General features: G+C 44.8%; 2 protein-coding genes across 3 annotated transcripts in view; one reads left to right on the forward strand and one right to left on the reverse strand.

Annotated features, from left to right (window-relative positions):
- LOC125942222 (uncharacterized) overlaps positions 1-19,499 on the forward strand; it is a 343,209-nt gene extending 323,710 nt beyond the window's left edge. For both annotated transcript variants that reach the window (XM_049660381.1, XM_049660379.1), the window contains one exon: positions 19,406-19,499. The gene's annotated coding sequence lies outside the window, so the exon portion shown is untranslated. The remainder of the gene's footprint in view (positions 1-19,405) is intronic.
- The window catches only part of LOC125942958 (uncharacterized), a 773,958-nt gene that overhangs the window by 371,663 nt on the left and 378,420 nt on the right, over positions 1-23,875 (reverse strand). Inside the window, exon 4 of the mRNA XM_049661239.1 lies at positions 1,650-1,860. Coding sequence (XP_049517196.1) covers positions 1,650-1,860 — 211 coding nt within the window. The remainder of the gene's footprint in view (positions 1-1,649; positions 1,861-23,875) is intronic.

The raw sequence follows: 23,875 nt of genomic DNA on the forward strand, positions 1-23,875 counted from the left end.
TGTCCTTTTTTTTAATCGCGCGCCGTCTGAGGTTTTCCAAAACCACGCGCCGTTGTGTCCGCTTTGTCCACCTTGTAGTCTGCTTGTCTACTGTTCCGGTTGCTGTGAAGGATACATGAAAATCTAAGAGTCCCCACATTTTGGAATATAAGTTCGTAGTACTGAGGCATTGTTAACATGACACGGAAACTCAATAACGATCGTTATTTTGAAAAGTTCAGTAGTTAAGAAGTTCGTAGTACTTAAATATTTTTACATTGAAACTATAACAAGTCAGCAGGGGATTTCCAAAAAAGTTCGGTAATCAGGAAAGTTAGTTAATGTAGTGTTTCTAGTAACGAGATTTTGCTTATGCTCGGTGGCAGAATAAACTGCTTACTACAATGTTCCCATACTGCGTCATCGGTTACGACTAGAAGTGTGCAAATACCATGTTTACAATTTCGAAGCAAATGCAATAATGAAAACCAAGTGCGAGTCAAATACGAATACTATATTCGTTTTAAATGCGTTTTTTACCAGCCAGAGGTACGAAATAATTATGTAACTTTATTCCCCAGCCAATATTATACCGCAAAATTATACTTTGTGGTCAGCAAAATTATCTAGTACAACACTTTTGCTTGAAAGTACCACAACTTCAATTTAATGTCATGAAGGAAGGATGCCATATTTTTTCGAGTGTAAACCACCCCTAAAATTCGACAAATTTAGCAGTAATGTTGGGGTGCGGATTTTATGCAAGTTTATGCTAAAATTTATTTGAATTATGTAAATGTGCGTGCTAAAACCATATTCAGATTATCAGGCATGCCGTAGTGGTGGAATCCGGATTCATTTTGACAGCCTGGGGTTCTTCAATGTGCTCCTAAATCTAAGTACATGAGCGTTCTTGTATTTCGTCCACGACGAAATGCAGCTGCCGCAGTCGGGATCGAACGCGCGACCTCGAGAAGCGCCATAGTCGTAAAGCTCTGTGGTGGGCACGGAAGTCCTGATTTGATGTGTAGTCGCTTGCGTATTGTCGCCTAGACGCTACGGTACTTTTATGTGTCTTTTCGTCTGCAGACCCTGCGTCAGTTCGCAAGGCAAATTTGCATGGTGTTTATTTTCAGACACAGTACAAACATGCCGTACATTTATCTTAAATTTATCCAGTTTGTCCGCAACCGCTGTCGTTTGTATTAGTAGCGTCTATTTGCCATCTTACGTCGTCTTATCCATCTCCCTACCTCCCCCCCCCCTCCCATATATGTGGGCTGTGACTCAAGGGTAGCAAGGTTGCTATTCACTCATTTCATGAATGCGTCGGTTCTACCCCATGATGCGCTCCCTCTCCCTACCTCTTCTCTCGATTCTATCTTCCTCCCCTTTGGAATGTTACACATTAGTACAAAGGTGAGCACTGCAGATTCTGCAGTGCTTTTGCGGTGGGTAACGGATAATTACACCAGTCAAGAGTCATAGTGGCAATACAGTCTAAGGATTGAAATGAGTTTCTCATGTCGCCTTTCCTCTCTGCCGCGCTCCTACCATGAAGCACCAAACGACGTGGCGCGCAAGACAGCGACAGCAGCAGCAACAGCAGTGGAAAAGTCGAAGGTAGGGGCAAAGAAAGGTTCACATAAATACGTCGTATATTAACCAACCTCTTCGTGCCGCTCGCGAGCCGCCTGCTTTGCCATGGAGATTGCTGCAATTCTCCTTGGCTGGGTGACCACGATATTGCACCTAGAGCCTTGGCCTCCACGAATGTAGTCCTCGAAGATGAACTGGCCAGCCTGCGTGGTCTTCCCAGATCCAGTCTCGCCACAGATCACCACCACATGGTTACGGTTGATGGCACTCACAATGTCCTCCCTGCAGCGTGGAATGTACGTCAAGTGCTTTTCGAGCTATGAAGTTTTCGTAGACTTGACCATGCTCTTTTAAATTCCGATCAAAGTGCAGCTGCACTCTGGTTTAAGAACAATGAAGTCCCATGTTACATAGAAACACCTTCATCATAGAGTTAAACCTTCTAGTAACGAATGTCAATATAATGAAATTCTCAATGTAACGAAGTATACAGCTTTCTTTACATTCTTGTCCATAAAACACCGTGTATTTTGAACCTCAATTTAACGAAATGTTCTTATGCAGTTAAACCTCGTTAGAAATAACTTCAATACGGCTGACTTCTGTTAATTTGACTCCGGTTAATTTCACTTTCGGTTAATTCAATCGTGACCGAAAACCCCGGCTGGCGCCCATACATTTATTATGTCTCTTTCGACAGCAGTCGGGCAAAGAGTTAAGTTATTGAATGAAGCTGCTGCAGGCCTTTGGTGTTATTGCTGGAAAGCAGTTAGTCTTACCTCGCGTGTAGCCTACGGAACACTCGCAGCGGCGACGCTGGCGCTGGTCGTCCACAGCCTCCTTTATGGAGCGCCACTGAGCAAGTATCAGGTGGGTGAATTTGGCCGGTGGCCTGCTTGCACCAGTGGTCCACGTCAGTCGCGAAGACGCTTCGTAAAGGAGGTTGGGGCAGTGCATGACGAAGTGCGCACACGAGGTACAAAATACCGCCTTGAGGCCGTCGTCCAGCACAGCGGTAATGTCTTGGGCGGTCACGCACTCTCGGTGCTTCGAGAAGGTGGTGCGGGCATCGCTGTCCGACATGGGCTTGATGCTGTTGGTCGAGACCAGGAGGAAAGTACATTTGTCGTTGTCCGTCGCTGGTCCACTGCTCTCTACCGGGAGGGCTGCCGAAAACACGGCGGCGCTTGTCGTCAGTTGGCGTAAGTCTTGGTGACGGTGAGGAACTGCGCGCCTTCACGGCCTGCTCTGGAGGTTTCAACATATGACGGAACCGGACTGAATCGAACACCGTGGAGCGAGCCAGCATGCGCGCTCGCTCGCTGGCTCGCGATGACGTGGAAAAGAAAGACGATGAACGAATGCTGGCGAAGGCACGTAATTAGAGATACTAAAAAAGAAAAGAACCTTCCTGAATTTGTAGAATTACGAATTATTCCTAATAGTTCACTTCTGTACGTCAAAATTATTTTATCTCAAAATACCTACTAGTAATTTTCTAATGACTGCTATGTAAATTAAATTTTTATTAAATTTCTGATGAACATACTTGAAATCGCCTGCTTCTTAGCCAACCTCCCGTAGATAAGGTACGTAACACCCGTATACCCCGAGCTTTGGGAAATGGTCCGTGCCTGGATGCTAGCTGGTTATGCGATTAGCATTAATTTTGGGGCATCTAACTACAGCCACATTGCGCTTTGTGTGCTCTCTCACGGGCCTTTTCTGAGTGAAAAAAATACGCAAGTTCCTTAAAAATTAATTTGATGCTGGGCGCGAAAAAATTTATCCCGCGCAACACTGGTTCCTCAAACACGCAGCCCAACACATTCGACGCTTTGCGTGCGGGCAGTCCAAATGCATGCCTCAGTGGTGATGCCCTCTGGATAAACAGATGCTGATTTTAAAGGTTATGCTTTTGCTGGCTGCATGCGGCGGAAGTGATTGAGGGAGCCGGAAACACGTCTTGGACGGCGCGCCACGCATCTCGGAGGACGCACAGGGACTTCGCGGCGCCTCCTTTAGATGACGCCTCATATGTCCAGAGGGAAACACGAGAGAGCAGTCCTGCTACAGGGGACGTACTCTCGGGCAATCACTTTCGGCGATAATGACGGCCTCAGGCAACACCCAATATCCTAAGGAGATTCCAAACAAGTACTATAGTTCCACCTCCAAGATAGGAAGTCATAGGGATGTCCCATGGACTTCAGCGTCGGATAGCCACTGAACGTTCTAGAATAGTACTTGAATGGGCATCTGCATGCATGCATGCAATAGTCACAGGCATATATGCGTATTTCAGTTCTCCTTTATGAAAGGACGCACTATTTCTAGCGTCATTGTTTAAAAGGAATATATTACCAGCCATCCCTGTATACACACCTTCGTCATTTGCGCTAAACTTAAACTTGTGTAACCATGAACAAATTACCTGCCTTGCGGAAGAGAGATCCCAAAATGCATATGAATTCTCCTGCACTGCGGGCTTTAGCAATATTACGCAATACGTGTAACAAAATCGCGCGATATGCTACGTTGGTCGTTTCCCACATTTATATATACCTTAATCTTGCGCGCTGCACTGGTTCAACGTATTTAACGCTTCGATCGTATGCTTCTCATTCAAAAGTAACTCGTTTGAATCTGAAAGACAATGACATGTTGCTTGTTATGATCATTATGAATATACCAGGTGTATCTTCAATGCGTATTGCTATCTGGAACGGCGAGGGATTCCGGACGTGATTCCCTGCTAAGCTGCGCCACTACCACAAAGCCCATCACAGTGGTTTCTCGTCTTGCCACAATCGACGCCAACGACAAGTTCTCCGCCGTCTGAGTTCTTAGTCATTATTAGCATACGACAGACAGAGCCAGAGAAATAAAATCGTTTGAGTGTTTTCCACTTCCAAACAGAGTTCCCGTGCAAGAAAGGCCACTTCTCATTAAATTAAGCTATACATTCTTCGGTTTGCAGATGACATTGTCCTATTGAGCAACAATGGAGAGGAATTACAACAAATGAGTGAGGACCTTCATCGAGAAAGTGCAAGAATTGGGTTGAAGATGAATATGCAGAAGACAAAAATAATGTTCAATAGCCTGGCAAGGGAACAAGAATTCAGGATCGCCAGTCAGCCTCTAGAATCTGTAAAGGAATATGTTTATCTAGGTCAATTACTCACAGGGGACCCTGATCATGAGAAAGAAATTTACAGAAGAATAAAATTAGGTTGGAGTGCATACGGCAGGCATTGCCAAATCCTGACTGGGAGCTTACCACTGTCGTTGAAAAGAAAAGTGTACAATCATTGCATTCTACCGGTGCTAACATACGGGGCAGAAACTTGGAGGTTAACAAAGAAGCTCGAGAACAAGTTAAGGACCGCACAAAGAGCAATGGAACGAAAAATCTTAGGAGTAACGTTAAGAGACAGGAAGAGAGCGGTATGGATCAGAGAACAAACGGGGGTAGACGACATTCTAGTTGACATTAAGCGGAAGAAATGGAGCTGGGCAGGCCATGTAATGCGTAGGATGGATAACAGGTGGACCATTAGGGTTAGAGAATGGATACCAAGAGAAGGGAAGCGCAGTCGAGGACGGCAGAAAGTCAGGTGGGATGATGAGGTTAGGAAATTCGCAGGCGCAAGTTGGAATACGCTAGCGCAAGACAGGGGTAATTGGAGATCGCAGGGAGAGGCCTTCCTCCTGCAGTGGACATAAATATAGGCTGATGATGATGATGATGATGATGATGATGATGATACATTCTTCTAGGCAACTCCATCGGCGTTGGCTGAAACTCTCGTCAAATCTGAACGTTCGTCAAACGTGACCCATTGTTACTATTGTGGCAATAAATATCTATACAGCGAAACAAAAATAAATATTGATGCTAAAAAAGGAAGTGTTTTTTCTCGAATAACTAATCGCAAAATTTTAACTTTCAAAAATGTCCCAAGAAAATAAATTCCAAAGGACTAGCCCCAGATCTCATGTAAACGGTAGAACTTTTATAGTCGAAAACACATTCGATATTGCGTTCAACGTTATAAGCGTGGAGGACCATGAAACGTGGAAAATTTGAAAACCTTTTTTTGTGAATAAAAAAAAGATTTGCGAAGAACGTACTGCTTCGATTGATATATTCCCCGGTTATTATCGACTTCAATTGCGGTATCTCACGAAATGGCAGCAAAGTAATTCCAAAATAGCAATTTTTATAACGCAGTAGCGCCGTGGCGTTGCGCAGCTGAGATCGGGGTCGCCGGTGCGATCCTGACCACGGGGTCGAAATTTCGAAAGGAGTGGAACAAACCTGTTGCTGTACGATGCATTGGGTGCGTGTTAAAAAATCACAGGTGGCAAATTAATTCCGGAGTACCCGACTGCAGCGAGCCTCGTAATCAGATCGCGATTTTGGCACGCAAATCCCAAAATATATTATATGAAATTTTATGCCTTGCTGGAATTTTGCGCAATAAACCTGCTCACGTCCGCTGCCGCGGATCGGGGCAATTGCCGAATGTTCTGAGCACCCTGAGATCAAGATTATTCATAATGTCAGCATGAATTCGCATATTTCAACCTAGTATGTTTTTGTTAACTTGTGGCAGGGGGACTCCATTCAGGTAACTTTCTTGCGGTCTTGGTTTTATCTGTATACATCCAGTTTGTACAAATGCAGCTGGCTGGTTTCGTCCAATACTAACATGTTTCCACACTTCGCTGCCCCCGTCAGATATCAGATGGTTTGGTCAATAAAAAGACATAACGTATTTATAAAAGTTGATTGTCTTTCCCAAGTCTAAAGAAGATGATTTTACTAATAAATATTGTTTGCTTCTGCACGTATGTAGCAGAAAAGACGTGTTTGAGTAATTCCTTTGTAGCTTCGAAGAAACCAAAAAATCATTTTAGCACTCCGTGTGCGCATTCAGAAACGTGCATAAGTTTGGTCACATTGATGCCAGCAACTCGGTGGCAGCTTTGTGTCGCTTGTTGATGCTCACCGGAAGGTACTATTATGAGCAATATGAAAGGGAAAACAGGAACGCATAGAAAACACCCTCAGACCCAGCTATTGGTGATACGCAGCGGCCGCCGTCGGAAACAATGTGGAAAGGGGGACGCTGTTCTAACAACTGGTCGCATTCCCGCCGCACCTCTGCAAAGTGCGGAACTTCGCATCATCAGCAAACAGTGATAACACTGTTTTATACGGCGCCACTGACAACTGGCTGCGTCGATTCAAATAAAGAATAAAGAAATATAGGGCAAGCTTGGTGTAAGAGTACTATCAAGTCGTTGCGCGAAGAAAAAATAATGAATGAAAAAAAAATGACTGCGTAAGCCACTGCGACGATTACCGTCTTATCGACTGTCGGAAGATATCATATTATTCGCGAAATGACGTAAATGCTGCTTTGTAAAAATGCCAGCCTGGTGGGAGTGCCAACAGTTAGTGGAAGAGCGCCCTCCTTTCCCCTCTAGTTTTTCGCAGCGCCATCCGCGTATCGCTCCGACTCTCTTTCGAGGCTGTTTGCCACGCGTTCCTGTGTTTCCTTTCATATTGGTCATAACAGTACGTATCACATCCGCTTAATGAGCAATTGGCTCTAAATTGACTAGTTAAGAGAAATAAACAAAGACAAGGTGAACTGACGATTTGGAAGTTGGCAAATATATATGGGATATAAGATAAATGTTCTTTCAGATTGGCATGGCAAATTAGGCTGTTTTGGGTAAGGAATTCAAAGGAGGGGTATAAACCATCCTTCATTGTGCGATTCAACGATTTACTAGCTCGTATGACCCACTAAAATATCCTGATCTCTGTGTAATATGCCAGGTGACTCTGCTCTCCCATATATGGACCGTACTTGAACCGTAAGACGTGGGATGGTAAATGAAATAGTTGCCCATCTCTCTCTGTAACTGAGATACTTTATTCTCCAACTTCCTTGCTAGCGTCAAAGTGTTTTAGCGTAAGACCTCAGGTGACATCAGAGAGCAGGGAGCTGCGCTAAGTTTACAATGGAAGAGAGGAAAAAGAAAAACAGCAATCAGGTCACGCTCTCACGGGCTGGCGCGAGAAGCACCCGTGGCATCGAAAAAAAAAATTTCCTCGCGCGTTCGAATAGTGACACCGCCGTTAAGCGACTCGGCTGCGTATCCACATTCTCGGAAGTACGTCAGATCCCCCCAAAAAGCCTTCCTCGAATCACTCGTCACACGTCCAGAGGGGGCCAAAGACGACGTGTCCTACGTATCCAGCAACATGGCCATTCTCGACGCTCGCCCAGGCAATCGTGACCTTCTGATCAAGCCGCGGAACAAGAACAACGAACGCGCCGGCGACAGCTGCGTAGGACATCGGAAGAGACTTTTCCCAATGGCCGAGTGCGACCTGATCGTTGTGGTGGGCGTCAAGGACAGGGTGTCCCAGTGCAATAGCATGCAAGCACCATGCACCATCCAAGGAGTCCACCACAAGATGGTCGTATCGAGGGGCACCGTACGCTTGCTCATGATACAAAGGTATTTCGTTGAGTTCTATTGTTTAAAGGGAGGGAGGTGGGGGTGGGGATTTTTCCTTGCCGAATCTCACTAGAATTGAAAGTAATTCTGAAGCTTTTCGTGCCAGAACAATGACTTGATTATGAGGCACGCCGTACTGGGGGATACGGAATGATTGTGACCACCAGGGGCTCATTAACGTGCCCTCAATGTACGGGACACGGGCTTTCTTGCTTTTCACCCCCATCGTAGTGCGGCCGCTGCGGCTGGGATTTGATCCCGTGACCTCGTGCATAACAAAGCAACACCATAGCCGCTAAGCCACCGCGGCGGGTAACTGAGTAAAAAGCCCTGAATATTTCAATATTGAAAATCAATTTAACGGCTTGTTTCGTCTCGTGAACAAAAAATAATAGCGTTTAATTTATTGTACAGAGTCCAACGAAGGAGGAATCGTTGTATCAATACAGATGAACAGCCATAAGGAGCACTATTCTGCTTCGTTTGAGTAGTAACACAGTTGATATGGCCGAGCTTCCTCACATCGCATCAGAATTAGCTTGAAAATGTTCTTATTTAAATTACTCTTTCTTCGATGGTTCAATAAAATGTACTTTTATTTATCATTGATGATTATAGCGCTCATTCCCTCATTGAAAATAAAAATAAATGCTTCGGTAACCGTGCACCATTGTGCAGTTGCGTTTATATTTTACTTGAGCGTGATATTCAATACCGACATGATTGTTAAGCCAATTCCTGATGTTGTCCCTTTAAATTAGTATCCCGCATTCTTAGTCGCTGCGTCCATCTGGTCTTTACCAGCCTCTCAAACTCTGCATGCATGATTATAATGTTAGGAGGCAGTATACGCAACTTCCGCGCATGTTGTGATTTTGCCACACCTAGTGCCTTTTAACGTTAACCTTGATGTGCGTCTTGTAGTCGACGCTTTGCTCCTGGTTGAGAGTCATCTACCTCGCCAACTTCACGACGATATGCAGTTGCTTCATGCTACCCAGAGTTATTTGCTTGCAGGTGTCCGCGCTTTGGCTCTGCTGAAATCCCCCGTTTCATAAGAGGATACTTTCACCTCGGAAGATTCTATCTCAATAAATGAGAATGGAAAAATTATTTTGCTTTGTATCTAATGGACGGATTTTATTGCTTGCTGCATATACAATGACAACCTAGAGTGTCCCCACTGGCTTGTAGTGGATTATTGATCTGAGTAATCGATGTTAAATTGCAGAAAATAGCTTACAACTGTAACTGAGAAATAATACCGATAGCGCAACTGTGTAAACTGTAGATATTGAGACACCTAAAGGCGAGAAAATTGATATTTTGTGCACCACTCTGTAAAACACCTCTAATATGCGAGTTTAGTATTGCGAGATCAGCGCAAATATTTGAACTGTTTGCTATTTTCCATAATTTTACAGAGCAATGTTGTCTGTTTTGGATACACGTACGTATAGAAGCACTTTATTTACTTATTTATTTATTTATTTGCCCTGATGGCCGAAGCATGCCGGAGGGCAGTGGGTAGACAATAAGCATAGTGCACAATATTATAACAAAGTATGGTAAGGCATGGTAACTAATAATTATATAATGTTAGGTAAGGCAAATTTAAATAGGGTGTTATCATAAATGGAAACAATGTCCAAAGGAAGGAGATTCCAATGCATGCAAAAGCGAGCTCTCTTTTTGTTGCGGAGTCAAGAATTCGTAAACTCGACCTTAAAGGTTTACATGCAACCATTTCAAGTAGTTCTTAAAGAAGTTTACGCCTCGTATCAACATTGCGGCTCCGTAAAGTGTAGAATTGAGCTATCATCCGTAAAAGCAACAAATTTTCACGACTTGATCCTCACGCCCCAAGGCGGTGCAGGTGGTTATGATTGAGCGGTTCAAGTGAACTTGTGCGCATTCGGTAATGTCTCCTATCGGCACTAGTCTGGTGGAAGGAAGATAAAGCCCGCCGAAAAGGCAGTTATTTTTTGCATTTTACAAAAAGAAAATCCTAGAGAAGGAGAGAAGAAGAACGCGATACGCGCCAAAGAGAACCCGTCCGCAAATTGGGAGGCTTGTATCATCTACGATTCAATATAGCGCCAAGAATATCTATTCGTTTATCCGTGCCTTGTAGTGCTGGTTAAGCATTGACTCCACAGCTCATTTCAAGTCCCATAACAGCTAGAACACATGAGTTTGTTGAATGGTAATGCTTCAGGAAGTGTTCAAACCTGTCCTTTAGAGTTATTGCATGTATATACACCTTCGAGAGCGAGCCGAGGTATAAGTAAAATGCTTACAGAAGTCATAGGAAAATAATAATAATAATAATAATAATTCTATTACTGGAGCAATTCTCGTTCCTTTGAGTATACGATGCCTCTGATTACTGCTGCCATATATATGGTGTAGGAATTAATAAGGCAAACAAACAATTAAGACGGGCATTGAGACTGCTTTTGTCATATTGGGAACCTTTTCCGACGCCGCACTGAGTCACATCGACAACAGCGATGAATCAAAAAATGAATTCCCGGCTTCCGCCCCTTCATAAAAGAATGCCAAAATGGAACACACAACCGAGATGCTGGAAACTGCAGCACGAGAAAGTGGCACAAGAAAGCCGGTAGCTGACGATATAGTGTCCTGGAAACGTATTGCGTTAGGGTACCTTTCCTATTTCTTGTACCTTCCTGTATAAGTAGGAATGAAATCATGCTTGAATGAATAAAACGTTAAAAAATCCTAACGTATACTACCGAACTTTGATCACTTTATGGTCACATTTAACACCAAGTGTCAAAAAGCATGGTAAATAGCAGTTTTTGTCGCGCAGAAAATATCTTTTGGTAAACTATATTCCTTTTCAGTCTCGTTAGGATAAATTACGTTACAACTTGCTAAATGACAGCTGGGTATTTGCAGAACCAAGATTACTGCGTATATTTCGCAAACAACGACAAGACAACGGCAGTATACTTGGGTGGTAAGAAAGCACAAGAATAGAACACCACAACTGGATTGCTAGAATCTATCTCTCGTATTTTCCGAATGGATCATGAAATCGTCATTGTTCTGATTCGGAAGGCGCAGTTTACTTATAATAATGTAGAAAACCTTTCCTCGGAAAAGCTGCAGCGTTCCGCGAAGCCTTGCATGAAGAATGTGCGTTTCAAAAGCAGTGTTAAATATCGTCATGTGTTGTCAACGCAGTTCGGAGAAGCAAAATTCGCCTGGAGCAGAAGCTGCCGCGAGCATGATTCGCCAAGTCGTCAAGTGTGGCACAGCGGCTTCTCCCGAGTACAGCCTCGGCGTCTTGGCCGGCAACCCGCTCATCCACCCGCGTGACACGCTGACGTGTGTGTTGATGATGCTGAACTGCATCAATCCTGAGAGTAACAGCCACAGGCACAGTGTGGTAACTCCAAGGAGCTGCCTTTGGAGGCTACACCCGAGGTAAGACAAACTGCTTTCCAGCAAAAGCACCAAAGGCCTGCAGCAGCTTCATTGAATAACATTACTATTTGTCCAAAAGCTGTCGAAAACTACATTGTAAATGCATGGGCGCCGGCCGGGGCCTTCGTTAATGATTTAATTAACCGGTACATGAAATTAACCAGAGTCGAATTAACAAAATTTTACTGTATTGAAGTTCTTTATATCGAGATTTACATGCATCAACAACTACGTTATATTGACGTTCAAAATGCATGGTGTTCTATGGACAAGAAGTTAAGGAAAGCTGTATACTTCGTTATATTGAGAATTTCATTATATTGAAATTGGTTATATGAAGGTTTAACTGTATAATGAAGGTGTTTCTATGTCACATGGGACTTCATTATTCTTATAACAGAGTTCACCTGCACTTTGATGGGAATTTAAAAGAGCATGGTCATGTTTACGAAAACTTGACCTACATTCCACGCTGTAGGGAGGACATTGTGAGTGTCATCAACCGTAACTGTGTGGTGGTGATCAGTGGCGAGACTGGATCTGGGAAGACCACGCAGGCTGCCGAGTTCATCTTTCAAGACTATATTCGTGAAGGGCAAGGCGCCAGGTGCAATATCGTGGTCACCCAGCCAAGGAGGATTGCAGCATTATCCATTGCAAAGCGGGCGGCTCTCGAGCGGCATAATGAGGTTGGTTAATATATTTAAGTGAACCTTTCTTTGCCTCTTCCTTCGACTTTTGCACTGCTGCTGCTGTCGCTGTCTTGCACGCCACGTCGGTTGGTGCTTTATGGCAGGTGCGCGGCAGAGGGGAAAGGCGACATGAAAAACTCATTGCAACCTTTCAATTGCATTGCCACTATGACTGGCGTAATTATCCGTTACCCCCCGCAAAAGCATTGCGGAATCTGCAGTGCAAACCTTTGTACTAATGTGCAACATTCCAGAAGGGAGGTAGATATAATGGTAGAGAAGAGGTAGGGAGAGGGAGCAGAGCATGGGGTAGAACCAACGCAGTCTTGAAATGAGTGAAAAGCAACCTTGCTATTCTTGGGTAACAGCTCAAATACATAGGGGGAGGGTGGGAGATAGAAAAGGCGACGTAAGAAGGCAAAGAAACGCTACTACTGCACATGACAGCGGTTGCGGAAAAACTGGATAAATTTAAGATAAATGTACGGTACGTTTGTACTGTGTCTGAAAATAAACACCGTGCAAATTTGTCTTGCGAGCAACTGACGCAGGGTGTGCAGACGCAAAGACGCATTTAAGTACCGTAGCGTCTAGGCGACACTACTGAAGCGACTACACATCAAATCAACACTTCTATGCGCACCACGGCAGCTTTGCGGCTAAGGCGTTTCTCCTGGTCGCGGCTTCGATCCCCACTATGGGAGCTGCATTTCGACGGGGACGAAATAGATGAACGGTCGTGTACTTTAATATAGGTGCACATTAAAGAACCCCAGGGGGTCAAAATTAATCCGGTGTCCTCCAGTACGGCATGCCTGATAATCTGGTTATGGTTTTAACATACACATCAACATTAATAAATTAAAGTTTAAAGCTTCGGCCACGATACGATGGCCCCGCTGATTAAGCTATGCTTGAAGACGAAATTTGCATAAAACCCGCACCCCGACTTTACTGCTAAATTTGTTGAATTTATGGTACATGTTATACTTGCATAAAATGGTATCCTTCCTTGATGACAGCATTAAATAACTGCAGTTGTGGTACTGTCAAGCAACAGTGTTGTACTAGACAATTTTGTTGGCCACAAAGTATAATTTTCCTGTAGATCATCTGCTTGACAACACACTGACATTTTTTTTCATATCTCTGGTTGGCTAAAAAGTTGCATTTTGAACCAATAGTATTCATATTCGACTCGCACTTGGTTTTCATTATTTCCATTTGTTTCGAAGCCATCAATACGGAGATATTTTCGGAGTACTTCAACGACGCGCGTGTCATCATGATTCCGGGCAAGGCACACCCGGTCACTCAGTTCTTTCTGTAGGACCTTGTTTCTGAAAACATTGTGACCGCCGAAGCGTTGCAAAAGGTAGTGGCACCAAGGGCTGTACAGAAGTTCTTGAAACGCTTCCGATTTCTGGGTCTGTTCTTAACTTCCACGCCTTGCACAACTTCATCCTGTTACCGTCTTCCATGTCTGCTATGCATAGTTTTAGTCCCTAGAATTACTAAAATGGCGTCATTGCCCCCTTTTCCCCTATTTGCTCTCTGTGATGATAATGACGATTTCTAAGGACATTGCCCTTAAATTGGATCGCAACAATCACTCAGCCTGTGTGAGCTACTTACATGTTCCCATATCATAATCTGGCACTCTGCCTATCTATGCCTCGTACCAATGTGCCTATCTAGCAGCGTGTGGGCTGATCGCACCCACTGAAAAGTGCCGATTAGCTTGCTCAAGGTGACGATTAATACACCATGAGCACAATGATGAGTCACTGACAGCATGCTAAAGGAGAGAGGGAAAAAAGACTCCAGCTCCCAGCTGCTGCTTGAGCCCACAACATAGTGGCAGCAAGCAGCTGTGCAAGTGTGCGGTGACAGAAGGAAGGGGAAAGAGAAATGGGGGAGTGCGGCCTGGTACAGCGTCTGGCTCAGCTAGCAAGACATCAACGTTTGAGAAGCGAGTGCAAGCGACGCTACCGACGCTTTGGCTTTTCCCTGGCATTTTGCAATTTGGGTTTCTCGAAATCCAGAGTTCTGCGCAAGAACTTTTTAATGATAGGGGCTGAAAAAAAGACATGTGTTGATCACTGCTAAAAAAAATCAATACCAAAGTTGAGACTAGCGGAAGCGTTGTAGGCTGCGTTATAGCGTCCAATCCGTGGGTATTTTGACTTTACAGCAAAAGATGCGAGGAGAATGTTAATGCATACATCTCAAGGCACAAATAGAGAAAAGGTCTGGCTAGAAATGTATAAGTGAAAAGAAAAAAAACGCCTAACCTTGGACTCAGACGCGCCACGCTTGAAACAGCGAAGCTGGGCGATCGTAGCCCAGCATTTTCCGGAAGTGCGCGCGAATTTTTCATCTTAATACTCGTAATGATGATAATTTCTTTTCGCGCGTCTAGGACTTACGGCCGCCACTGCGCGTTGCATAGCGCAGCTTGCAACACCGACACCGCGTTCGAATGCCGACACCGCGTTTCAGGAGACCCGCTCCGTGGATGCGTCTCTCCCTTTTTCTCGCTCTCATAGCACGTAAAACCTCTTCACCTCGTAGAGCACGAGCGTACGTACGCGCCAGCTGTGGACGAAGACGACGGCGCGCGAACGCAATCATATGGTTCGCATAAATGCAAGTTCTGCAAGCGTGTCTTTAAAGCCTAGTGATTACGGCGCTCGCTTTGGGACCGGGGGTACGCGGGCTCGAATCCCGCCTCGAGAAGAAGGTTTCTTTTATTTTCTTTCTTGGTAGAGTCTTGATACGCACAGCAAATTACGGCTGGCTTAAGCAGCTTCGCTGTTAAAATGCCGCATCAAGTTCACCACTCTGTAGGTCCAATCCGCGGGTACTTTGACTTTACAGCAAAAGCTGCTAGGAGAATCTACATCTACTGGTACCAAAAGAGAAAACGTCCGGTTTGAAATTTAAAAGATAAAAAGAAAACAAAATGTCATATCAACCATACAACTCTGTAGTGAGTGATACACCAGAAACGACACATTTCTATACTTGCCGATATGAGGCCATATGATGGGGACAGAGACACCGGTAGCTTATCGTAAGTACGATGGCACAAAGGGAATGGCAAAGGGCGTGGGCTTCTTAACGGTTTCACTTTTCTATGGACACCTGATGTACGCAGACATAGAAAATGCACAAAATAACTGGAGTAACACAAGGGAGGGGAAAGATGCTTTAGAATTGCGTGGGTACAGATTAAAGAGCATGAGCAAAGAAAAATAAGATAGGCGCCTAACTGCTATGCCAATATTAAGAACACAATGAAACAAACATGCATTCCAACTTAACAAGCTATAGAGAACCACGTTTGAGACTCTATACAGGTTGTTTTTTTTTAGCTGCACCAAGTTTTTTTAGGTAGAAAAATATAAATCTTGGTCACGTTATGTTTCCCATTCGAGTGTACGGATTGGCGGCCTTAGATACAGCGCAATTTCTGCACTTACGGGCGTAATTAGCGAAGTTATGGTAAATAACTTTTTAATTATCAACAATAGGCGGCTACAGCAAATGAGTACTTTAGGGCCCGTCCTCCTCACTACCTATCCCAACGATCAAATTTTGAATAGCAGAGTTCTTGTGGGAGCTCATCAAATTGGCCGCAAAAAGAGCGTGTGTGTTGTAGATGTGGGGGGCGGCGACATCAACGACAGAGACGCTCTTTTTGCGGCTCGTTTCGGTTTCAAGGAGCCTGCCAAGGGGAACTAATTGCTCGCGTAGCTCCCACCTGAACTCCGCTATTCAAACTTTGTTCGTTGAGGTAGGTAGCGTCGAGGACGTGCCCCAAAGTACTCAATTACTGTAGCCATTTATTGTTGATAATTAAAAAGGTTATTACCATAACTTCGCTATGTACGCACGTAAGTGCGAGAATTGCTCTGTATCTAGAGGCCGCCAATCCGAACACTCGAATTCTAAACATAACGAGACCAAGATATCTATTTTTCTGATTTTAAAAATTTGGTGCAGCTAAAAAAAACACCCTGTATAGCTACTTTGCCTCGCGAGCCCAAAGGCTTGCGTGGCTTGCGTGAGTTCGCTTGAATATACGGGGCTCAAGGATGGTATTATAGAAATAGTTCCACCTTGTGAAAGTTCAAGATTCTGGGATTTTATGGGCCGAAACATTTGTGTGATTATGAGGCAGCCGTTGTGAGGGGCTCTGGATTAATTTTGACCGCATGGGATTTTTTAACCTGCTTCTAAATCGAAGTTTACGATAGTTTTTCTTCTTTTCTTTTTTTCACCTTGTGAAACTTACGAGTCCTAGCCGTACTGTGCAAAGAGCTGTGAAAGAAAGGGGAAATTGTCATCTACCTGACAATAGCCCGAAGTTGCAAAGAAAACCCGCTCGGCATTTTTAATAAGGAAGGCTTAGCGATTGAAAAAAAAAAGCGCGGTCTCGTTCCTGTGCGACAACGACTTGAAATTGATGCAAGCAGATAAGTAAGGTGGTATTGTAGCAGCCAATTCCGGGATGTGCTGACAGTTGGCGCAAAGGACCTTCCACGACAATTTCAATTCGTCCATGAATTTTATCCCAACAAAGGCCAAGAAGCTCGCCATTGAACGTTGCGAAAAAGCAGGACTTACGAAGTTGGAAGTCACGCTCAAGAGCTCAAACGAGCTTTGCCTTTCAGCCTTTTTCACGGCAAAAACTCACGAGAAGGGCACCCCCTTTAGTGTCATCGTTTCCGACGCTGGAACTTCGCAAAGCTGTCTGGGGTCTGACCTCCTAAACTGCTTGCCGTTGTTAGAAGTCAAAGATCCGTTATTGGTCCGCAGCCCGTGAGAGGTTTTTCTGTACTTGGCCAAGTCCTGCCCTCCCGGAATGCTTGCCTTTTCAGTGGAAATAAAGGATATGTTTTATGTCTTCCCCGAAGAGAATCTTGCCACCGTGGTACAGGAGGGCATCCATGAGCGTGGCGTCTTGCGCTTCCAGAAACCCATCGGCGCCATTGTTGCCAAATTTTTTGAAATTTCTGACATTTACTGGTGCTCCACAGTGGATAGGCACAATGAGCAGTTGTTCGTGGAAAAGAATGGAGTCTGCGTAGGCTCCCGTATCGCCCCAATTGTAAGCGACCTTCTCCTCGCACACTATGATAGGTAAAATAGGTACAAGCGCGCTCCCGGCCTGGTGCTCGGCCATTATGGGACCTCAACGCTTGGAAAGGGGTGTTTGACCTCAACCCGAAGGCGCCCCCACCTCAATAGGTGCTTTCGACGCCACATGGGAAATGACCGCCATGGGAGTGGCCCAGACATCACTTGTTGTACGAACCCACAGAAAGGCTTCCTTTCAAACTGCTTTTAGCAGTTAGATAGTACAAATGCCGACGGGGTGGGACACGGCGAATGCGACAGCCACCGACAGGATCACATAGAACACGTTGGACTACTAAAATTGTTCCACTATGACGACGACTTCGTGTTTTTATTCACTGCCAAATCAGAAGTAGTCCTTGTCCAAGTAGATGAAATTGTCAGGGCCTTCCAGTACATTTTCCAAGGCCTCACTTTCACTAAGGAACTGCCGATGGCAGGCGTAATCTGCTTTCTTGACCTGAAGCTCCACCTCCCCCCCCCTTACACCCCCCCCCACACACACACACATCTGCTAGGCATATGCCCTTTGCTCCATGAAGAACCTACTTCCCTACACGTCGGGTTACGTGAGAATTGTTAAGCCTGTCAACGCACTTGGAGCCATCAAGGATGCCATCTATCGCTCCTGCCATCATGAAATTAAACGAGGCTTCAACAGCCAAATCCCGTGCCTTAGAGCCAGCGGCCACCCGGAAGACCTACTTTGTTCAGACACCTTGTCTGAAGTCCTTGCCTTGCCAATAGATCAGAACTCCCAAGGATAAGGCAAGGCCTGAACTCGACCAAACAAAACTAGCAGTTATCCCATACGTGCACGAAATTTCTCACAGAATAAACAAAAAAGCAGCAGAGCGAGCCGGTGTTCGTGGTGTTTTTCGGGCCCCAACAAACTTGGCTCAATATGCAGGAGAGTCAACGCCAGCCACCCCTATAACAGTTCCTGCAGCAAGAATCACACCTCGTGCCCAGTGTAGAGCAGCAAGGAAGTCGTCTACTAGATTCCGACCTCTTGTGGCAGAACGTACATCGGCCCGACCAAACGCTGTGTCAACGAACGATTGCGGGAACATGCGTATAACGTCAAAAACAAGAATGGAAGCAATCTCCTTATCCACTGCACCAATTGCGGGTGCAGGCCGGTGCTTGATGATACTAAGGTACTGCACCGTTATCGAGACAGTAGAGTACGGTAAATTTTTAAATCCTTCACGATGGTGCGCTCATGCCCGTTATGCGTCAGCTCCATTTCACTCGTTCTCACGCACAAGGAATACAGATATCTAGTTGACTAATTATGCTATGATTGTTAGTTTTACCTTCAGACCCAAATGCGACTGGCATCTAAACCCCCCCCCCCCCCAAATGTTTTTTTTTTCTATTTTTGTCTCAAATTTTTCCATTTCAAGTTACATATTCGTGCACGTACAATAGAGCATCCATTTGCAGTCAGCGTCCGTCCTGTGTTCTTCCTGATGTCCGTGTTTTTAACACTGTTCGTTATACCATGAATATACAAACGAGCTCGCCTTCAGACCCTTTCAACATACAAGGTTGTTCGGAGTAACTAGAGGAGTGTAGCAATTTAGTTTGGAGAATTCCTCAAGGTGCTACATACGGGTGGATGTGAATTTTTCCTTTCATGAGCTAGAGGAGTATACGTACTCACTGAGGCTCGCGTATGCTACTGTTGTGTATTGCGAGCCTCATTTCTAACAATAAACTGTTCCTCTGGCAGAACTTCTTAGTAGAAAAACCTGCTTTTCTAGAAGAGTAAAGCATAAATATTATATTTAATTAGTTCACATAATTAGCAGCTTCAGACAATCCAGAACGCTCAAAAAGTAGTTCACTGCCACATAGTGGGTTAGGTCTGCTGAAATTTGTGCCATGTTTCCTGGGTGTGCCACAGGTAAAGATGGAGTTAGCGAAATTGACTCTCTTCGTGGCACAGTCGCACTCATTGCCATTTTTCCTCTTTCTACCAGGTTCGCCCGCCCAGAGTAGCCGGCAGTACGGCGTTCCAAGCACGGAACGGCGCACAATGACGACATAACGCGCCCGTCATCTCGTGCAGCACCGGCTGTCTCCATGGCAGCACAACAGTTCAAGGCTCTGCAGGCGGCCATCTCTCACCTCCACCGTGATTGTCTAAGCGGAGATGCTGACTGTGCGGCCGCTGTTGATCACGGGACCACCGACTTAACGTCACTCACGTCGCTGGTACCATAGGTTCACTAGACGTGTGGAAGCGGATTGAGGGTCTTTGTACGCTGAAGTGCTGGACTGCTGGGGCAAGGCTCGCCGTCGAAGTCCACGGCAAGCTCTACGACCAAGTCTGCGCGCTGCTATGCCTACGACTATTGTCCAGCGACATGGTGGACCCACTTGCGCCGAGCACCAGCGTTTTTATTATGTAATTTTTGGGATTATTTTTGCGTATTTGTTTGAATGGAGCGTTTTCAATGTGTTTTAAATACAGTTAATCGTTATTGAAGCGTGTTGCTGCGTGAGTCGATTCCATGATGAAGGTTATAGCGCGCGACCAAAACGGACAAATTGAAATAAGCCCAGAACTATCAGTTTTTTCTCGCTCTCAATCTGATTCTTTCCTTTAAATTAGTGGTAACAATAGTTATGAGGTCCTAATCCGTCTAAAGGCTACAACGTTATTTTCAGAATACCAAGTCATCACATGTATGCCAGGCCAGACAAATGGTTTTGTTCAAGTATTCGACTCTAAAATACTGAAATTAAATGTAATGCACGTTACCATACCGTCCTCCGGAATATCACTAAGGCGTTCCTCAGAAAGAAGGTCTGCTGAAGCTGTGATGTCAATATTCAGCCTTCCTTACATGTGAAGGATACCTAAAGGGAAAGGGCAGCAAGACACGAAGACATGCTCACATACAGAGAAATGTTTTGGCATCTCTCGTACCTAAGAGAGACTTGTGGACTGTTGTTTGTGACGGGTATCAAAGATGATGGTAGCTGAGGTACGCAATTCCGTGAACATAGTCCGCATATGTCGATGAAAATTGGTGTACAGGAATGCAATGTGCTGTTTCTGTTGCTGTTGCTCTTTTTTATGAGCCGCGACGATATTGCGCATCGTAGCGAGCAGGAAACCGCGCGAGGGGATTTGAACACACCGGGACCTATTTTTCACGCTTCCGCAGATTTACAGGTCACAACCATGGTGCCATGGTAGCAATACGCTTCGCAAAAATTTAATGTATTCATAAAAACTCGCATCAACCGACTTCACACGTGCAGACCAATTGGTCAGAAATTTCGCAGACCAATCAATTGCGCAATGCTAAGGGCAGCAATATCTCGCGAAGCAGAATTTTCTTGGGAATGTGATGAACAAGAAATAAATGAGCCAATGCTGAGGGCAAGAAAATTCAGCTAAGCCGATGCCGCAAATGAATATATATTGGACCGGTAATACGCAACTCACAGTGATAAGAATCACACATTTGCTGTAACAAGAATGAGGTAAAAGCGCTATGCGCGTTTGATACATAACTCAGACCAATGAGAAAACAAATGCAAATTCAACAAAAACCCATTTGAAGCAAAGCTTTATGCAAGCCGTGTGCATTAAATTTAACAGAACTAACGGCGATGCACACAATGACTACTTCCATTTCGTAAACAACGGGATGTCATGGGCCGTGCGCAAATCGAAGTGAGACATATGCAGAAAGCTCGTGGGCAAAACATTTACCTTGCGCCATTGCGCCATAGCTGCCACGTCGTTGAACCTCTTACGCCGCCCGGCGACTGTCGTCGACGTGGACGTGTTGCTCACGTAAACCGCCTCAAGCCGTACTTCGACCCTCTTGTTCCCACCTCTTAGATCGCTAGGATGGCTTCACCTTCCTCGACAGGGGCAATTAAAATGAGCGATGAAGACGATGACATCCTGGGATCAGCGATCATCATCATGATCTGAAGGACCGAGTTCGGCGTTCGAACGCCACCAACTTGTTCTCGCCGAGTACTTTTCGTAGCTACTGCCTGTTTGTTAGACTCGCGCAATAAACCTCTTTACAACAACAACAACAACAACAACAACAACACAACAACAACAATAATAATAATAATAATAATAATAATAATAATAATAATAATAATAATAATAATAACAATAATAATAATAATAATAAATATATGCGGCCATATATAGTTCTCTAGACATTTTTTCTATACCTGGGTTCGCACATCAAGGTATATCAATGTAATAACACCAAATCATAGACTGGAACCCTTCCTGAAGAAATACAATCGAACAAACGGGTGTGGTATAGCTGTCATGAGATTAGAAATCAGCTACGGAGTCAATGGTTATCCAAAACTAAGAAGGCACGAATAGACGAATAAAAGATGATGGGCGGTATATTGACGCGTAGATCATACAAGCCTCCAAATTTTTGAAGATATTCCCCTTGGCGCATATGACATGTTTATTTATTACTAGGATTTTTTTATGTAAAGATAAATGTAAATGGGAGAAGAAACAGCTTGCCGCTTATGGGTGCCGAACCCACACTCTTCGGTGAAGGCGTGTGTTGGGCTGCTGTTGGCTCCTACCTACTCCTACACACCCATTTTTTCACTGTCTCTTGTGATGATGATGATGATCACCACCATCAGCCTATATTTATGTCTACTGTAGGATGAAGTCCTCTCCCTGCGATCTCTAATTACCCCTGTGTTGTGCTAGCTGCTTCCAACTTGCCCCTGCGAATTTCCTAACTTCATCACCCCACATAGTTTTCTGCCAGCCTCGACTGCGCTTCCCTTCTCTTGGTATCTATTCTGTTACCCTAATGGTCCACCGGTTATTCGTTCGGCGTATTACACGGCCTGTTATGACAATAATGCCTAAAAACGGAGGCTGTGGTAAGCTTGCCATTGGCATCGATTTTAGGGCTGCTTGAATACTGGAAACTTTGTAATCACAAATCGAATATTGTCCTATTCCATTGGGTTCTATAATGGAATAGCCACTATTCCGATGGCAGTGGCATTTGATAAGTATAACAGGCGACGATCGCAATGGGCAGATTCTTAGATCTTTACCATTTTGGTTTGTGCCACTGAGTGTGTGCCCATTCTTGGCCAATCGTTCATAATGGGTATGTGCGACTGTGACAAAAAGATGAAGCATCCGTCGAAAAGTATCAACATTGCCTTCGTCCTTGTCACGTCATTGCACAGGCATCTCACACTGTCCATCCGTCTGATGTCGGCGTATATCTTATGAGCCACGCAGTGAATAAACGTAAAAAATTGCACGAAAATAAAGTTCTGATCTTTGTTGTGGATAAACACAAACATTTCATAAGATATAACGTCGCATAATATGAAGGTGTTGACATTAGATCTATCCTGGCCTACATCACGGCGAGTCGATCACGGGATCTTCCAGTACAAGCGATAATGCTCGGTGGGCAAAAAGCACCCCGCACACGCGTTGGCACGCGATGGCAGCTTCTCGTATTGGGGAGTTACTTCCTTTTTGTGCATGTGCTTTGTGCACCTCCGCCGAGCCTGTTTTTCATACCAGCAGGTAACGTAACGCGCACGAAGAAAGGCTGTGGGATCGGCCTTTTCCCTTTCCCAAGAGACGAGAACCAGCTACAAAGATGAGTGCTGGTAATGGGCCGTGAGAAATGGCAGCCGTCAGAACGCCGACAGAAGCTGCAGCGTTCGCTTGCGCTTTTTTCAAAAACTCGAACCAAGCGGCAGCTGCGTTGGCAGTGACCTGCTGCATTGATGCTGGATGAAGTTAATTTAGAGCGTGGAGAAAGGAGGCAACCGCCGGGACAAAGGCATATTGCGTATACGGGACGTGAAGAGCACATGCCCCGTTGATAGCTTTATATGGTACTTGAAGTATTCTGCTGAATTAGTGAGAACTACGTTAACAGCGGTTCTCTACTGTAGCGTATAGAAGCATTTAAAACATCCTTGCACGTCGATTGGTGCCCCTGTCATAGGGGCACTTTAGATAGCGGCAGTGCTTGATCCGGATAGAAATCTCCTTCACTGGCATCTCCGGTCACGGTTTTGCTCGATCCGGATCAGTTCAATCGTGATCGAGCTTCTTGTTCACGATCATAGATGTCAATCATCTGTGTGCTCATGCCAAATGTTCGCACATGTCCTTGCATGGCAATGTCGTAAGCCTTAAGCGAGCGATAGGATTTCATTACTCCCGTAGTGTATGGTCCAAGAGTGTTCACACGGAATATGCACCGGCTGTTTCAATGAACACTTCAAGATATTAATTCCCGAACATTGCGGAGAAAAACATTCGCGTTCCAGTTACTTTTGTGCTTCAATGTATAAAACGACGTTTTCTTATTAAATTAACCGTAACGCCAAGGCATTTCTGCGCAAAGTTCGGGACCTAATATCTCGGAACTGGTGTCATCCTGAGA

Source organism: Dermacentor silvarum, chromosome 1, assembly GCF_013339745.2.
Source record: "Dermacentor silvarum isolate Dsil-2018 chromosome 1, BIME_Dsil_1.4, whole genome shotgun sequence".
NCBI classification, from domain to species: Eukaryota; Metazoa; Arthropoda; class Arachnida; order Ixodida; family Ixodidae; genus Dermacentor; species Dermacentor silvarum.